Source organism: Rana temporaria, chromosome 11 (genome assembly GCF_905171775.1).
Source record: "Rana temporaria chromosome 11, aRanTem1.1, whole genome shotgun sequence".
Taxonomy (NCBI): domain Eukaryota; kingdom Metazoa; phylum Chordata; class Amphibia; order Anura; family Ranidae; genus Rana; species Rana temporaria.
The window spans coordinates 9,341,163-9,361,068 of NC_053499.1; the positions used below are offsets into that span (position 1 = coordinate 9,341,163).

The 19,906-nt window shown below is 44.0% G+C and overlaps 1 protein-coding gene across 2 annotated transcripts in view; it reads left to right on the forward strand.

Annotated features, from left to right (window-relative positions):
• The window catches only part of LOC120917008, a 29,255-nt gene extending 15,288 nt beyond the window's left edge, over positions 1-13,967 (forward strand). For both annotated transcript variants that reach the window (XM_040327985.1, XM_040327986.1), the window contains 4 exons: positions 433-855; positions 6,788-7,141; positions 10,289-10,594; positions 13,498-13,967. In XM_040327985.1, the coding sequence (XP_040183919.1) occupies positions 433-855; positions 6,788-7,141; positions 10,289-10,594; positions 13,498-13,559 (1,145 nt within the window). In that variant the 3' untranslated portion in view covers positions 13,560-13,967. The remainder of the gene's footprint in view (positions 1-432; positions 856-6,787; positions 7,142-10,288; positions 10,595-13,497) is intronic.
• The last annotated feature ends 5,939 nt before the right edge of the window (positions 13,968-19,906 follow it).

The following is a 19,906-nucleotide window of genomic DNA, read 5'->3' on the forward strand; positions in this document are numbered from 1 at the left end:
AAATATGGTCACCTTACCGTACACACAACCAGTTTTCCCATCAGATAAAAAAAACCGATGGTTTTCCCGACAGAATTCCTCTTAAGCCTGCCTTGCGCACACACACAGTCACACAAGTCCGATGAACTTTTGACTGCCAAGAACGCGGTGACGTAAAAGACTACGACGAACCGAGAAAATTAAGTTCTATGCTTCCGAGCATGTGCGGTTTTTAACCCGTCGGAAAGGCATACAGACAAATGGTTTTCCTGATAGGGTTTTTCTTTCCTGACAGGGGGGGAAAAAAGAGATGATGGCAGTTTTTCCGACAGGAAAACCGGTCGTGTGTACGGGGCTTTAGATTGCTTACATGTTAAAATTTCTGTTAATTGCTACTTATTGGGTTTATTTGTGTTTTAGCATCATCATATCTTCTACATTTATTTCTTACAGCTCCACAGATTTCAAGCATCACTGGAGCAGAATATTTGGTTCACATGAAAAGATCCAACCTGAATTTGTTTATATTGGATTTTAAACCTAAAACCGTTACTATAAATGTATATTTGAAGAGAGTCAATGATTCTGAGAAGCGTCAGATCTGCTCATGGAAATCCTCTCGAGAGAATCCTCATCAACAGAATCGCGCTGAAAATGATGAAACCCAACCTTTTAATATAGAAGAGGCCGATAACATGGAAGCTAAACTGGAATCTCAGAGCCCAAAAAGGTCTTTAGTTTTTTACAGCTGCCCGTGTATTCTCCAAATAACTCCAAACATTGAGACCGATGATGGAGCAGAACTGACCATAGAAGTGCAACATGCTGCTCTGATAAGTCCCATCTCACGACAATGTACCCTAACGGTGAATGGAGGTAAGAATGATTTATAGATTTCTAAAGGTCTGTTTTCCCCATGACTGATGCTTATGCAAAAGAGAAACTCCAGACAATTATTTTTTTTTTAACTTACTTAACCACTTAAGGACCAGACCAATATGCTGCTAAATGACCCAAGGGGTTTTTACAATTCGGCACTGTGTCGCTTTAACAGACAATTGCGCGGTCGTGCGACGTGGCTCCCAAACAAAATTGGCGTCCTTTTTCCCCACAAATAGAGCTTTCTTTTGGTGGTATTTGATCACCTCTGCGGTTTTTATTTTTTGCGCTATAAACAAAAATAGAGCTATATTAGAGCTAATTTGCTATAATAAATATCCCCCCCAAAAACATATATAAAAAAAAAATTTCCCTCAGTTTAGGCCGATACGTATTCTTCTACCTATTTTTGGTAAAAAAAATCGCAATAATCGTTTATCGGTTGGTTTGCGCAAAATTTATAGCGTTTACAAAATAGGGGATAGTTTTATTGCATTTTTATTTTTATTTATTTTTTTACTACTAATGGCGGCGCTCAGCGATTTTTTTCGTGACTGCGACATTATGGCGGACACTTTGGACAATTTTGACACCATTGTCATTTTCACAGCAAAAAATGCATTTAAATTGCATTGTTTATTGTGAAAATGACAGTTGCAGTTTGGGAGTTAACCACAGGGGGCGCTGTAGGATTTAGTGCTCACCTAGTGTGTGTTTACAACTGTAGGGGGGTGTGGCTGTAGGAATGACATCATCGATCGAGTCTCCCTATATAAGGGATCACTCGATAGATGCGCCACCACAGTGAAGCACGGGGAAGCCGTGTTTACATACGGCTCTCCCCGTTCTTCAGCTCTGGGCAGCGATCGCGACGGAGCGGCTATAAACAAATAGCCGCGCCGTCGTCCCGGATCGCTCCCCGCGGGAACCCGACCGCCGCATGTAGCGGGGGGGGGGCTCCCGATCGGACCCCCCACCCGCTAGAAGGCAGGGACGTACAGGTACGCCAATGTGCCTGTACGTGCCATTCTGCCGACGTATATATACATGCGGCGGTCGGGAAGTGGTTAAAGGGGTTGTAAATAGCTTCCTTTACCTTAGTGCAGTCCTCCTTCACTTACCTCATCCTTCCATTTTGCTTTTAAACGTCCTTATTTCTTCTGAGAAATCCTCACTTCCTGTTCTTCTGTCTGTAACTCCACACCGTAATGCAAGGCTTTCTCCCTGGTGTGGAGTGTCGTGCTCGCCCCCTCCCTTGGACTACAGGGGAGTCAGGACGCTCTCTACGTTGCAGATAGAGAAAGGAGCTGTGTGTTAGTGGGCGTCCTGACTCTCCTGTAGTCCAAGGGAGGGGGCGAGCACGACACTCCACACCAGGGAGAAAGCCTTGCATTACGGTGTGGAGTTACAGACAGAAGAACAGGAAGTGAGGATTTCTCAGAAGAAATAAGGACATTTAAAAGCAAAATGGAAGGATTTTTTTTTACATTTACAACCCCTTTAAATATCCTTTTAAAAGTTATACATTATTTTATTTAGCTGTTGTAGTTCCTGAAATACCATGTACCTGCTAAGGGCTTTTTCACAAGGCGCATTAGTATATTCTCTGTGTGTGTGTGTATATATATATATATATATAGCCAGATTCACATAGACTTACAAAGGTAAGTAGATACGCCGTCGTATGTCCGAATGCGCGCTGTTGTATATTTAAGCGTATTCTGGAAACCAGATACGCTTAAATTTGGCCAAGATACGACCGACGTAAGTCTCCTACGTCGTCGTATCTTATGTGCATATTTACGCTGGCCGCTAGGGGCGTGTACATGGATTTAAACATTGAATATGTAAATGAGCAAGATATGCCGATTCACGAACGTACGTACGCCCGTCGCAGTAAGATACGCCGTTTACTTAAGACATACGCCAGGCGTAAAGATAAACCACCAAAAAGATGGCGCAGCCCATGCAAGGTATGGACGACGGAACAGCCGTCGTATTTTACGTCGTTTGCGTAAGCGTACTTGAATGGCGTAGGTTACGTAGCATTGAGCCGACGACGTTACATAGGGAGTATTTGCGACGTGATTCTGAGCATGCGCGCGCATGCGCCGTACGAACGGCCCTCATTTACATGGGGTCACGGTTAATTTAAATGTAGCCCGCCCACTACATGCCTACTTTGAATTAGGCGGGGTTACGCCGGCCCATTTGCGCTACGCCGACGTAAATTACGGAGCAAGTGCTTTGTGAATACTGGCCTTGCCTCACTATGTTACGTCGGCGTAGCGCAAATAGGATGCGCTACGCCGAACTAAAGATGCGCCCTCCTACGTGAATCTGGCTAGTAAAATTTTACTTTTAACCACTTAAGTCCCAGACCATTTCGCTGGCCAAAGACCAGAGCATTTTTTTGCGACTCGGCACTGTGTTGCTTTAACTGACAATTGTGCGACGTGGCTCCCAAACAAAATTGGCGTCCTTTTTTCCCATAAATAGAGCTTTCTTTTGGTGGTATTTGATCACCTCTGCGGTTTTTATTTTTTGCGCAATAAACAAAAATAGAGCGACAATTGTGAAAAAAAAATGCAATATTTTTTACTTTTTGCTATAATAAATATCCCCCAAAAATATATAAAAAAAATAATTTTTCCCTCAGTTTAGGCCGATACGTATTTTTGGTAAAAAAAATCGCAACACGCGTTTATTGATCGGTTTGCGCAAAAGTTATAGCGTTTACAAAACAGGGGATAGTTTTATGGCACCCCCACACCCCTTTTATTGGTTGAACTAGATGGACTTGTGTCTTTTTAACTATGTAACATCCATACCTGACCTCACAAATGGGCACATTCCCAGAGACACCCTCAAAAATCTTGTGGAGAACCTTCCCAAAATAGTGGAGGCTGTCATACCAACATACAGGAGTTGCCATCTCCAGATTAATGACCATGACTTTGGAATGGGATGTCCATTAAACTCATATAGGTGTGATGATCAGGTGCCCACAAATGTTTGACCATATAGGGCCAGATTCACAGAGAGATACGACGGCGTATCTCCTGATCCGCCGTCGTATCTCTGAGATCCGACGGTCGGATCTATGCGACTGATTCATAAGAATCAGTTACGCATAGATCTCCCTTAGATCCGACTGGTGTAAGTGACTTACACCGTTGGATCTTAGGCTGCAATCTCCCGCCGGCCGCTAGGTGTCGCCTCGGTATTTTACACGTCGGATATGCAAATGAGGAGAACCGCCGATTCAGAAACGAACGCCCGCCGCTTTTTTTTTACGTCGTTTGCGTTCGCCTTTTTCCGGCGGATAGCTACCCCTGCTATATGAGGGGTAGCTAATGTTAAGTATGGCCGTCGTTCCCGCACCGAGTTTCAAATTTTTACGTCGTTTGCGTAAGTCGGTCTGGAATACGGATGGCCGCAATTGACGTTGCCGCCGAAAACAATGACGTCCTAGCGACGTCATTTGGAGCATGCGCACTGGGAAATTTCGCCGGCGGCTTATGCGCAGTTAAATCGGCGCGAGAACGCGCCTGGTTTAAATTGTACACTCCCCCTAGCCGCGGAATTTGAATTCCGCCGGGGGAGTTACGATCCGCCGGTGCAAGTTTCGAGGTAAAAGCTTTGTGAATACAGCACTAGCCTCGCAAAAGTGCACCGGCAGATCGTAAATCACATAGATTACGCGGATCTAAAGATCCGCTAATCTATGTGAATCTAGCCCATAGTGTATGTGTAGGGTGACCACATTTCCAAACTACCATTCAGGGACACCCTCCCTTCCCAAAAATCAGCTTGTGCTGTAACGAATCACAGCACAGTGATTTGACACAAGAGGCGGGATTTATGATTTCTCCAATCACAAGCAGGGGGCGTGGACTGTGCTCCTCCAGGTATTCCCGGCCAGGACAAGTACTGTCAGTGAGTAAAGCGGTGATGTGGCAGCCTTTTTTGGGGGCATTAGTTTGGCTTGGGGGGGATGGCTGTGTCAGTTTCATTCCGGGACACTGTATTGTCCTGGAATGAAGGTGCCCGGGACAGACCTGCAAAATGCGTGGTCACCCTATGTATGTGTAGTGTAATAGGAGACTAACGATTACCTGTGCTTCATAATGCTGTGCTTGTGTACATCAGTGATTCTCAATCACAGCCCTCAAGTACCCCCAACAGGCCATGTTTTCAGGTTTTCCTTTATCTTGCAGAGTCAATGGCTTGGTATTTTGGACAGCTATTTTAGAGAGAGAGAGAGACTTGTAAAGCGCAACAAATGCGAACTGAATCGCCTCTGGGCGCTGTATCCATTTCATGGGTAAGGAACCCATTGACCTCAGAAGAGATGGGTTTTAATCTTTCTCCTGAAGGCCAAGTGGTCCGACTCCAGTCGGATGGTGGTTGGTAGTGCATTCCACAGGCGAGGTCCCTGGACTGCAAATCTTCGATCTCCTTTGGACTTGTATCTGGCTTTGGGTATCTGGAGGAGGTTTTGATTGGTGGATCGCAGAATGCGATTGGGATTGTGGGCTTTTACTTTTTCGCATAGATATTGGGGGGCGTTGCCTTGAATACACTTATGTATTAGGCAGAGTGCCTTGAAAGTGATTCTGTCTTTTACGGGCAACCAATGAAGGGATCTCAATGAAGGTGAGATTGATTCCCATGTTTTTTTGCCAGTCACTAGTCGAGCGGCCGTATTTTGAACGACTTGCAGACGAGTGATTTGGTATTTGGGGAGTCCTAGATAGAGGGCATTTGCGTAGTCGATTTTGGAATTGATGATTGTTCCCACCACGACTGCAATGTCCTCTTTCGGGATAAAGGGCGTGAGTCTGCGTATTTTAGCTAAGAGAAATTGTTGGGGGTACTTGAGGACTGAGGTTGAGAACCACTGGTGTACATTATGTGGCTGCAGGTGTACTTTGTGTATAAAGAAAAAGATCAGTGTTGCGCTGTGTGAAAAATAATAAAAACTAATATATATATTACTAAAATATAGATTGGTGATAGACCATATGTGAAAAAATTGGAATAATTCGCACATTTGTGACTACTAGTCCAATTATGAGACAAAGTTCAAATTAATGAAAAAATGTCCAAAAAGTGAATTTGATGAAAAAATTTGTCCTAGACGTTAGAAATAATCCTGATGATTACTAAAGTTCAGCAAGACGGTGCAAGTTCAGTTACCATCACCAAAAAACACCATGTAAAATAGAGGCTTACCAGAAGGCAAGCATAACCAGCTTGCGGCTGTAAACCCCAGCCAGGGCCTTTATGTGAAACAGCAGCAGACATGGATACACTGAAGATTCTCCAGGTAGGTCATCCACCGTTGTGTATACCCAGAAAACAATAAAAAGCTCACATAGTGAAGTTCAGCAAGCCGCGGGTGAAAATACAAACAATCGTGACTTGGATGTTAGTCACCACCAGAAACACCTTATAGGATGGAGGCTTACCAAAAGGCAAGTATAACCAGCTTGTGGCTATAAACCCTAGCCAGGGCCTTTAAATGAACCAGCAGCAGACTTAGATGCACTTTGGATCCTCCAGGTACTCCGTTATCGATGTTATACCAAAAAGGAATAATGGGCTCAGATAGTGAAGTACGTAAAAGTATTGCCACGTTTAATAAAATAAATTGCACTTACAGAAAAGTAGATATCTAAAAGCAAGGATTGCGTAAAGCCGGCCTTAGTCGAAAAACCCGTCCGCTCGGATCGTCACGTCATGCGTCAGCACGTCACCTTCCCGACGTACGTTTCGTCATACAATTGACGTAGTCTGGGGCCACTTTGTGTATATGGGGCTCTTTGTTTTCTTTGCATCCAATTTTTACTAAAAAAGACAATGGATTCCTTTTATAAAGTGTGTGTTTTTCCACTTATAATATATGTTGTGTTTTCTTATGTAGATTGTCTCAAACTGTCACACGTTATCACCCCAAAACACCCAACCCATGGTGAAGAGGTGACGCTTACATGCAACATAACTAAATACAGCCCGGGACCTTTACACATTACATGGAGGAAAAAAGACATGATGAAACAGAAGCCGACTCAGGATATCTATAAGAAAGGAGAGACTTTGGATGGCAGATATTCACATACACCTCGAGAACAACAGGAGGGTCGTGTCTTCAGTTATTCCAGCTCTCTGACCTTCACAGCAAATGTTAGCGAAGATCATGGAAAGATCTATGTCTGCCGGGTTTATTATCCTGCATTAAGCCAAAATATGCAACTGACCTTTGACTCCTATGTAAGAGGTATGTGCTTCTCATTAAAATCATATCAATTTTATTTAAAGCCCAACTGAGCTTTCAGTTCAAATCAGCAGCGGCAGCTCTTTAATTAGGCAAATTAGGCGGTCGCCTAAGGCCTCGCACTCACAGGGGCCTCGCGGCCCCCTAACTTGCCCAATGCATTACAGTTTTGAGGGACAGGGGACCTTAGGGCGTTAAGAGCCCTGACTCAGGAGTGGGGCCGCCAGCGTCCCTAACAACCAGTGAATAACGGTGACACCACCCCTTGTGACGTCAATGACTCAGTATGCCCTCAGTCAATTACTTCACAAGGGGGCGGGTTTACCAGGTGACATCACCGGGTGGCCCCCGCCCCTAAGTTATTAAAGAGCAGGATCTGGGGGGCTGCCTTGTTAAAGGGGGCATCCAGATTCCGATAAGCCCCCTGCCCGCAGACCCCCACAACCACCGGCCAAGGTTGTGGGGACGAGGCTCTTGTCCTTTAATTATTTTTCCCATCATGGGGTGAGAGTGGGGCCCCATGTCAAGTTTTGCCTAAGGCCTCACAAAGCCTAGAGCTGGTCATCTGGTCACCAGTCATCTCTATGCCTCCCATCCGGTGCACGGCGATCATCTCTCCGGGCCCCCGATGGCACGGAAGAGCCCGGAGAAGCACCGGATGGCGACGGGAGGGGGGGGGATGTCCCCTCCCGCCGCTTATAAGAACGATCAAGCGGCGGAACCGCCGCTATGATCGCTCTTATGGTATGCAGGATCGTCGCCGGAACAAAATGATATCTGAATGATGCCTCTAGGTGCAAAGTACAGGACGTCATATGACGTCCACCCCGGGATAAGAGATCCCCTTTTTGGACGTCATATGACGGCGTGCGGTTTTGAAGTGGTTAAACAAAAAAAGACAGAAAATTTAGAAAAAAACACTGATATGTATTCTTCAACATATTTTTGGTAAAAAAAAATCGCAATAAGTGTATATTGATTGGTTTGCGCAAAAGTTATAGCGCCTACAAAATAGGGGATAGATTTATTATTTTTAACTAGTAATGGCGGCGATCTGCGATTTTTGTCAGGCCTGCCATATTGCAGCGGACATATCGGACACTTTGACACTATTTTGGGACCATTTATACAGCGAACAGTGCTATAAAAATGCATTGATTACTGTATAAATGTGACTGGCAGGGAAGGGGTTAACACTAGGGGGTGAGGAAGGGGTTAAATGTATTCCCTGTGAGTGATTCTTACTGTGGGGGGAGGGGGGTGACTGGGGGAGGTGACCGATCTGTGTCCCTATGTACAAGGGACACAGCATAGGTCTCCTCTCTCCCTGACAGGACGTGGATCTGTTTGTTTACACACAGAGCTCCTCGTCCTTGCTCTGTCGCTGACGATCGCGGGGTACCTGGCGGACATCGCGGCCGCCAGGCACACGCCTTTGGCATCACGTGACTTGCCGGGCACAGTGTTTCCCCGCTGCGCGTCCTCTGAGAAAATTACAGCTGCTGTGCTATAAAAAAAAAAAAAGTATTTTTTACTTTCTGCCATATCCAATATTTTTTTTTTAAGTCTAATCTCTTCATAAATTTTGTCCCATATGTATTCTGCTACATATTTACAATTCCAGTAAGCATACAGTGCCTTGAAAAAGTATTCATACCCCTTGAATTTTTGTGCCGTGCATTTGTATGGCGCCCCCCGGAGTCAATACTTTGTAGAACCACCTTTCACTACAATTACATCTGCAAGTCTTTTTGGGGATGTCTCTACCAGCTTTGCACATCTAGAGAGGGACATTTCTGCCCATTCTTCTTCTTTGTAAAATATCTCAAGCTCTGTCAGATTGGATGGAGAGCATCTGTGATCAGCAATTTTCAAGTCTTGCCACAGATTCTCAATGGGATTTAGGTCTGGACTGTGACTGGGCCATTCTAACACATGAATATGCTTTGATGTAAACCATTCCATTGTAGCTCTGGTTGTTTGTTTAGGGTCGTTGTCCTGCTGGAAGGTGAACCTCCGCCCCAGTCTCAAGTCTTTTGCAGACTCTAACAGGTTTTCTTCTAAGATTGTCCTGTATTTGTCTCCATCCCTCTTCCCATCAACTCTGACCAGCTTCCCTGTCCCTGCTGAAGAAAAGCATCCCCACCACATGATGCTGCCACCACCATGTTTCACGGTGGGGATGGAGTGTTCAGGGTTGATGTGCAGTGTTCGTGGGCGGTAACCTACACAAATTGCCCACACACATGCGGATGCTATGTCCGGGCAATGTCCCGTTGAAAGCGATTTTTAACATCAATTCTCTTGAATACCCTATCTGTTCTAGTTTTATATAGTTTTCTTACAAACCGGACTAGTGCTAGTTTATCTTGTGGTTTCTTTTAACAGTTCCTAAAGAGCTAAATGGCTCCTGAGACATGTGACATTGGCGCAAGCCACCTAGCGTCTATATGAGGATCATCTCATACCAACCAGAGGGAGTGGAGAAAATAATACTAAAGCAATAAAAGTACTTGGACTTTTTTTTAGCATTTTCAGATAAACTGCATGCTTAACCAGTGGGTGAGAATTGCCAATGTGTAGATCATGGGCGTAGCATAAGGGGTTGCAGGGGTCACAATCGCAACCCCACCCCTAGCTCCAGGGGGCCCCTGCAGCCTCCCTGTCATATTATATTCTCCACAAAGTCCAGCTCCGATCTGCCCAAGGGCCCCACAGCCACGCTTCAGTACTGAGCTTCCACTTTGCCTTCCACAGTCCACACCCCTCCGTTCTCATTGGCTGGGGACAAGCTGTGAGCCATTTCCCGAATGGAGAGGAGCACAGGGTGAGAACAGCCCAGGGGCCAGGTCAACTTTAGCATCGGGGCCCACAAGCTTCAAGCTACGCCTCTGGTGTAGATTACTTGTATTAGGTTCACAAATACTTAAAAGCGTCCCCCCAGCAGGGGTTTAAAAAAAAAAAGATGGTGCCCTCACATACATCAACGCATCACTAAGGACCTCCTGCCATTTCCATACAGAATGAGGACCCTGTACGTCACATGATCAGGCAACCTAAAGACATCTGGAAAAGGTAAGTATTAGCAGAAAATTACCATTTTCCCCCCCAAAAATCTGGAGTTTTACTACCATCTACCTCTTCTTTCAGCTGTACCGGTCCTGGAACCAATAATATCAACACCAGCAATACCTTCTGCTGGTCAGCAGATGGAGCTCTCCTGCAAAATCCTCAGATTCCATCCGCGGGAGCTGACCATAGAATGGTATAAGGAGGATGAGTTGGAGCCACGCACAGGGTACACAACAAGGGTTGATGAGCATGGCCTCTACAACGTTGTGTCCACTTTGGAGCTCACCTTTAAATTGGAGGACCTCGGGAAGAAGTTTAAGTGTAAAGTTGGCCATGAGAGCCTCGAAGATCCAAGGATCCTAGAATGGACGTTGACTTCCCTGAGTGAGTAGATGTAAAGAGTGGTACAAAAAAAGATAATGTATAAAAACTCTGACCAGCTTCCCTGCCCCTGCTGAAGAAAAGCATCCCCACAACATGATGCTGTATTCAAGCAGGTGGCTTAACCACTTCAATACCAGGCACTTACACCCCCTCCCTGCCAACGGGCACGCAGGATAACTGAACCACTGCCCGGCCGTCATTCTTCTATAGGCCAGGCGGGTAGTGGTTAATGGCAATGGTGGCTGGTGCTCCAAATTTTTGGGGGGCGCAAAAAAAAAAAAATTGCAGCCTCACTGTGCCCATCAAATGCACTGTGCCATCAATTGTCACCACTGTGCCATGCCATCAAATGCAGCCACTATGCCATCAATTCGCACCACTGTGCCATGCCATCAAACGCAGCCACTGTGCCATCAATTATCACCACTGTGCCATGCCATCAAATGCAATCACTATGCCATCAATTCATACCACTGTGCCATGCCATCAAACGCAGCCGCTGTGCCATGCCATCAAACGCAGCCGCTGTGCCATGCCATCAAATGCAGCCGCTGTGCCATGTCATCAAACACAGCCACTGTGCCATCAATTGTCACCACTGTGCCATGCCATCAAACGCAGCCACTGTGCCCCTCAATTGTCGCCACTATGCCCCTCAATTGACGCCACTATGCCCCTCAATTGTCGCCACTATGCCCCTCAATTGTCGCCACTATGCCCCTCAATTGTCGCCACTATGCCCATTGATGCCTCTGTGCCCATTGATGCCTCTGTGCCCATTGTCGCCGCTGTGCCCTGTAAAATGCACTTACCTTAATCCTTTGACATCCCTTGATGTCTTCTTCTCCCGCCTTGGTGACGCTTTAGCCAATCAGGTTACCGATAACAAGAATAGGTGAACCTGATTGGCTGAGACGGCCGTCAGTCTTATCCAAGGAACGCACCCCGTACGTTCCCTGCATAAGACATCTGGGAGGATGAGGGCTGTACACGGAAAACCTATCAGAGCCGCTGGCTCTGATAGGCACTTCCGCACAGCCAACCAGCTGCCGTTATTCAGGTGGTCGGCGCTCAATGTCCGGCCACCTGAATAGACCAGCGGCAGCCGGCAACAATAACATACATTCATGCAATGCATGAATGTATGTTATTCAGTGTCGGTGCGGAGCCAGAGGGGGCGGCGCTCCAGCGCCCTCTATGGACGGACCGCCGCTGGTTAATGGACAAATTACTGAGTTATAACTTCAAACCAGAAATTTCACAGTAAATAGATAATAATATATGATTTAGCTTGAATATAACAGTACCTTTTCAGCAGCAGCAGATTCTCATTCTCCCTCTTAACTGTGTGAGAAAAACATTGGATTGTGGGAAATACTTATACCCATAAACACATGTTTTTTCCTTGTAGAAAAGAGGGCGGGGCTGGAAGGGAGCATTTGTCTTTTTTTTGACACGCCCCCTCCTATGACACTGCAGTGAGAGGCGTGCCTCCATTGCATAGCTTGGGCCAATGGTACTTTACCATTGGTCAAAGACTCCAAGCTGTCCATTGAGCTCAGTGCCCAGGGCCGCCATCAGGAATTTTGGGGCCCCTTACACAGCTTCAGGCATGGGGCCCCCTGGAGCAGAGAACCGGTGGGGGGGGGGGGGTTATGCCACCGCAAGTTGAGAAGCGGGGGGGTGATGCAAGTTGAGAAGCGGGGGGGTGATGCAAGTTGAGAAGCGGGGGGGGTGATGCAAGTTGAGAATCGGGGGGGTGATGCAAGTTGAGAAGCGGGGGGAGTGTCGCAAGTTGGTTGAGAAGCGGGGGGAGTGTCGCAAGTTAAGAATGGGGGGGCCGCCGCCACGAATCGAGGAGCAGGGGGGGGCTGCCACCACGCGTTAAGGTCGGGGGAGCTTTGGGTGCTGACGAAAAAAAATTATATATAAAAAAAATAGGGGGATGCCATCCGGGGCCTTGGGGACCACTGGGCCCCTTAGAGGTGGGGGGGGGCTTTGGGTGCTGATAAAAAAATAATAATAAAAAAAATATATAAAAAAAAAATAAAACATTTAAACAAAAAAAAAGGGGGATGCCATCCGGACTCCTGGGGACCACCAGGCCCCTTAGGGGTTGGGGGGGGCTTTGGGTGCTCACGAACAAAAATAAATATTTAAAAAAAAGGGGGGGTGCCATCCGGGGCCCTGGGGACCACCGGCCCCTTACAGGTGTACCGCCTGTACCCCCCTGATGGCAGCCCTGTCAGTGCCTCTGACAAGAAGTGTGGAGAGGCACTGTGATCTCATCCTCTCAGTCTGGTGCAGAGAGTGTCAGCTTGTATTTATATTGGCCGCTCTGTATGTAGCTTCTGACAGGCTGCGCAAGCATCCCCTTATCTCCGGAACCATAGATGATGGGAGACCCAGATTTTGACCAGTGGTGGGGTAGGAGGTCAGCTACCTAGCCAAGCTACTATATTGGGGGTAAAATCGGACCACTGATGTCTCACTTTTCAGATAGAGAAAGGGACTGAGGACAGAGATTCCCCAGTCCCTTTCTCTGCAGCCAGGCAGCAGGGGGAATATGCACAGTACAGGGTGATTAGGTTGTGCCCAGGCACACCCTGTGTGCACGCCTATGGTTGTCTGCCTGTTGTGTGTACTCCTTCAGTTCAAGTCTCTCAGATTGTCAGCCCATTGACAAGCTAAGGCAGCACACACAGCAGGAAGTGCTATTACTGGCAGGATCTCCAGGTTAAAACTTTGCTACATACTTACAAATGGATGATTTATAAAAAGATTTCCATACACGTTATACTGCATAACATTCAGCTTTTATGTCAGGCTGCTGGAGACAGTCTGCTGCAGCCGTAATATCACAATTTAATATTTCTATATATGTATTTATTGCATCTCCACAGAGAAACAGCTAGACCCCGAACATGATGAAGGACTTGGAGCCACCATGAAAAAGGAGGAATAAGAAGATGAACACAAATCATTACCTGAGCCATCTTCTTTATAACTGATGAATGCGGCACAATCTCATCGATATATACCAGGGGTGTTTTAATGGGAATAGAATGTATCACCGCACATAGTGGTCATGTGGATACATAAAAAATAATGAGTGTGCCACGTCCTAAATACATTTGAAAGAGAAAAGACCTATGGGCAAGTCATGGACTTTTTAGGCACTATAGTCTGGTAAGGATATAGTCAAAAGAAGGGGGGGTTTTAGTTTATCTTAAAAAAGATTTATTTCAAAATGTATACATATAAAAACCCAGTTTCCTAGGAACTGTACAAAATCACAAACTTAAAGCGGAGTTCCGGCCACAATTTCACGTTTTAAATTTTCGAGTCGAAATGCCGCGTCGGGTATGCAAATTAGCACTTACGGAGATCCACAAAGCTTTTCAGCTTCGTTTTTTCTCCGTAAGTATTAGTTTGCTATCGCAAAATTAGGGCTGCTTTTACAAGGTGTAAAGTTAGTACACCATGTAAAAGTAGACCCTTCTTTCCCGCGACGGTGTCTTTTTTTTTTTTTTTTTCCGCCGCAACTCGTATTTTTTTTTTACGCCCGTCGCGATTCTCAAAACCCGGCGCAACGTAAAACCGTGCAAAGCACGTCGGGAAAATGACGTCGGGAGCATGCGCAGTACGTCCGGCGCGGGAGCGCGCCTAATTTAAATGGGACTCGCCCCATTAAATTAGGAACGCCTTGCGCCGGACGATTTTAAGTTACACCGCTGCAAATTTCCAGGTAAGTGCTTTGTGGATCGGGCACTACCTTGTGTAATTTGCGGCGGTGTAACTTAAATGACAAAAGTTACGTTGCGCCGGGTGTTTGTGGATCTGGCCCTATATTGCCAAAAGTATTGGGACACCTGCCTTTACACACACATGAACTTTAATGACATCCCAGTCTTATTCCGGAGGGTTCAATTTTGATTTGGCCCCGCCCTTTGCAGCTATAACGGCTTCAACTCTTTTAACGAAATGGCACAAGGCTCAGTATCAGTTTCAATTTTTATTGTTGTAAATATCTAACTTAACACAGTATGACAAAAGTTATACGCAGATAGAAAATTGGACATTGGAGATACATTTGAAAATACAGGCACAATGTGAAAAATGTAACAAATACAATCAATACAATTCAGCGTGGACTGAATGAGAAAATCATTTATCATCTGAAAATAAAAACAGAATGAACGTACATTTTTTTACCAACATACTAAAATTACATTTGTTTTAAAATGCAAAAATACTCTCATTAAAGATTCATAGTACATAACTATATTGTATATATATATATATATAAAAATAACAGCAAAGTTGCTCTAAGATATTATTGCTTATAATACATGATTTTTCTGTAAAATATTTAGTAACACTTCCATGTGTGATAATTCTAAAAGAAAGCCATTTCGGCAGACAGGAAACAGCTTGTTACTAAATAAATATATTCTGGACCTATAGAACAACATGCCCCCATCCGTTAGGAAACAAATAGTGTTATTAAAATTACATTTATAGATTAAGTTTACCTAAAGGTGATATTTTGGTTATTGGTGGAATCTGGTAGACACAGTCAGTGCCTGGCTTTTCATATGTCTTGGATACTCAAAACGTGCGCGTTCCCTGCTTTAGTTTCTGGGTCTTGCCAGGTGGTTGGACTCTCCTTGATTGGTTTTGGAAGGATTGACCGTTAAAAATAACCTGCACATATGTTCATCAAATGTTGCTGTCAATAAAACTTTTTACTGTTGCTCTATTGTCCATAAGGTGCCCATTGATATTAGATGGCCATTTTCCAATTTAAACAAACAAATGTCAACATGGAAGTCCACCAGGGCCATAGCCCATGACCATGGTTCTTTCCATTGCCATGAAAAATTACTGTGTTTTTTTTCCATTGCCAAGAACCAAGACCATGGTTCTATCCATTGCCATGAACCATGACCATGGTTCTATCCATTGCCATGAACAATGACCATGGTTCTTTCCATTGGCATGAACCAAGACTATGGTTCTTTCCAGTGCCATGAACCATGACCATGGTCTTTCCATTGCCATGAACCATGATCATGGTTCTTTTACCATGGTTCTTTCCATTGCCATGAACCAATACCATGGTTCTTTCCATTGCCATGAACCATGGCCATGGTTCTTTCCATTGCCATGAACCAAGACCATGGTTCTTTCCATTGCTATGAACCATGGCCATGGTTCTTTTCATGACCATGAACCATGACCGTGGTTCTTTTTTTGGCCATGAACCATGACCATGGTTCTTTCCATTTCCATGAACCATGGCCATGGTTCTTTCCATTGCCATGAACCATGGCCATGGTTCTTTCCATTGCCATGAATCAAGACCGTGGTTCTTTCCATGGCCATGAACCATGACCATGGTTCTTGCCATTGCCATGAACCAAGACCATGGTTCTTTCCATTGCCATGAACCATGACCGTGGTTCTTTCTATTGCCATGAACCATGGCCATGGTTCTTTCCATTGCCATGAACCATGACCGTGGTTCTTTCCATTGCCATGAACCATGGCCATGGTTCTTTCCATTGCCATGAATCAAGACCGTGGTTCTTTCCATGGCCATGAACCATGACCATGGTTCTTGCCATTGCCATGAACCAAGACCATGGTTCTTTCCATTGCCATGAACCATGACCGTGGTTCTTTCTATTGCCATGAACCATGACCATGGTTCTTTCCATTGCCATGAACCATGACCGTGGTTCTTTCCATTGCCATGAACCATGACCGTGGTTATTTCCATTGCCATGAACCATGGCTATGGGTCTTTCTATTGCCATGAACCATGACCATAGTTCTTTCCATGACCATGGTCTTTCCATTGCCATGAACCATGACCATGTTTTTTTTCATGACCATGAACCATAGTCATTGTTCCTGGGGGACAAATTGATCGTGCCATCAGAAAGTCTTGCCTGGTCATTTATTCTTCTCTCAAGTCACCATCGGGACTGTCTTATTAAATCAGTACATTTTGAGGAGAATCTGGCCCAAAGGACAACATATGATGATCAGATGACATATACACAAGCGACCTTCACGAATGTCCATGGTCAGCCTAGTTCAAACTCATAGAGACCAGCTGGCACCCAACCTTCCCAGAGCTAAAAACAGTAAGTCAGATTGGAAACCCTGGATTCTACACTTTGTCCCTCATCAAATCTCTTTTTAGTACCATATTGATTGGATAGGTCTGGTTCTTTCCATGGCAGTGGTCAAGACCATGAACCATGGTCATGGGGTCACGGTTCTTGGGCGACAAACTGATCATGCCATTAGAAAGTCTTGCCTGATCATTTATTCTTCTCCCAGACCACCAGGACTGTCTTATTAAAGAATTACGTTTTAAGAAGAAACTGACCCAAAGGACAACATATGACGGTCAGATGACATATGGCATGAGTGACCTTCACTGATGTTCATGGCCAGCTTAATTCAAGCTCATAGAGGCAGTGAGGCACCCAACCTTACCAGAGCTAAACAGTAAGTCAGATTGGAAACACTGGATTCTACAAAAACAGCTAACAAACTGTAAAATGTTTGCATCTGCCAATGTTCTTAACCAAAGGCCATCAACCACTTAGGCTTCCTTAACCTCCATTTCCCATTAAAGAACTGTTTTGCAGTAAAGGACAATTAGAGAAGAAAAATCTGGTTGGCAACTAGTTCTCAACTTGACAATTCTAAATTTGCAGAAAAAAAGTCCTTAATTCAATGGAAATGTTAAATTATTATTATTATAATATTATTTCTTCTGCACAAAAAGCATCGCTGGCTTTCACCACATTGGCTTTGAAGTGGATTCAAGACCAAGGATCCTTTGTGTTAAGGAAATATATTTCAATTAAATAGTAATGTCCCCATTTTAGCAACTATTCCAACAATTCCATCCTTTAAAAGGTTTTGAGGTATAATTATCCAATGACCTACTAGTACAGTGACAGTATGGTGCAGCTTGTATTTATAATGAAAGTTACTTCCCTAAATACCAGGAACGTGGGTGACCTCTGTATTAATGACATGCAATGACATAGTGCTCACGTTTATCATTAATGCTTCTATCTGCTTACAGGGGATTATATTATTAGACTTGTCCTGCGGTAGCCATAGTGTAATACATCAGCACAGTCCTGCGTAATTGTGAGGTCAAATCATTCATCTCTGCTTTTCCTGGACTGTAATAATGGATGGAACACTAACCCTAATGGTGAAAAAATGGAACAATGGGAAAAGTCAAAAAAATGACATAGAGGGAGATTTACTAAAACTGGAGCACTCAGAATCTAGAGCAGCTGTGCATGGGAGCCAATCAGCTTCTAACTTCAGCTTCTTCAGTCAAGCTTTGACAAAAAACCTGGAAGCCGATTAGTTTCTATGCAGAGCTGCAATAGATTTTGCACCCTCCAGCTTTAGTAAATAACTCCCATGCTGTATAATAAAGCCTGTGAGCAGCATGGCAGTCTTTGTTTTTCTGAGTTCCCTGCAACAGTTTTATAACCTGCTGATCCTGCCAATAAATATTTTTTTCATTTTTTTTTACCGGACCAAGCTGTCCAGAAAATATGGCAGTTAGAAGGTTGAGATGGTCAGTTTTTATTTATTTAATTTAATAATAATAATATTAAAAAAAATTACCGGACCAAGCTGTCCAGAAAATATGGCAGTTAGAAGGTTGAGATGGTCAGTTTTTATTTATTTAATTTATTAATAATAATAATAATAATAAAAATTTACCGGACCAAGCTGTCCAGAAAATATGGCAGTTAGAAGGTTGAGATGGTCAGTTTTTATTTATTTAATTTAATAATAATAATAAAAAAAAAACAGTTCCTGTAACTACTTAAATAAGTTAGCTGGGTTTCAGTTTTAATTTGTTAGTTGTTTAAAATCCATCTAAATCTACTAGTCCATCTAAAGGACCATACACACGATCGGACTTTCCCGACAACAACAGTCCAACGGACGTGTTTTATCCAGTGCTGTGGAGTCGGAGTCGAGGAGTCGGAGGAGATTTTGGGTACCTGGAGTCGGAGTCGGCAAAACAATGCACCGACTCCGACTCCTACTAAATTTAGATTGGAAATAAAAAAGCAAGTTTAAATGTCCCAATTCACAAAAAGTTATAATTAATGGCTTCTCTACTGTAAACGCCCCTCTATGTTGGCCTATGTGTCTATAGCATTTACTGCACTTTAGAGGCAGAAAAAAGTGTGTTCAAGAGAGGCCTGGCTTGGCTAAAAAAAATGCCAAGCATGCCTAAAACGCATGTAAATGCGTCTAAACACACCTACATGCTAGGCATGTTTAGCGCTTGAGTGTTTTTACATTTTAATGGCCAGAATAAATTAATATTTTAGCCAATGAAATGAATTAATGCACAAGTGCTTGATGCGTCTTAACGCATTTGAAAAAACGTGGCTTAGGTGCGTTTTTGAAACTGCTTTTTTCCTGCCAGGAGAAAAGTTTTTAGAAAAGTCCCGGTGTGCATGAGGCCTTAACTGCAGAAAGCCAAATACAGTGGAACCTTGGATTACAAGCATAATCCTTTCCAGGAGAATGATTGTAATCCAAAGCACTCGCATATCAAAGCGAGTTTCCCCAAGTCAATGGAAACGAAAATAATTAGTTCCACATTGACTACTATGGCATGCAATACCGCATGTGGCCAGAGGTGGGGGGGCGCCGGAGTGACTCGGAAATCGTTTGGCTGCATTTGGAAACCCTTGGAAAGGCTCAGAAACACTTGAGAAAGGAGTAGTTCCCAGTGTTTCCGAACAGCCCCGAACGGCTCTGGCACCCTCGCACCTCTGGCCAAATGCGGTACTGCACACCGCAGAGTATTGAATCCTGCTCATTTTGCGAGACAACACTCAGTTACGCAATCCTCGGTTCCACTGTATACAGATCTTTCAACCAGCAAAAAAACACATTTATTTTCCTCTCATATGTAAACTTCTATAAATTTCTATGATGAAAATTCCAATAAAAAAAATAAAAATTTTTTATATATATATATATATATATATATATATATATATATATATATATATATATATATAAAAAAAACACGTTACACTGGATACAATGTACACCTCAAAGCTCATAAAGAACAAGATAGATAATGGGTTCTTCTGATGCTTACACTGCCCTACAATTTAGAATTTTTCTAAAATATGAAGTCATGTAAACTAACAGAATTGTTGGAGGCAATCATTTTCTTAAAGACATTCAAAACTGATGACTTAAACATATGCTTGTATGCAATGATAG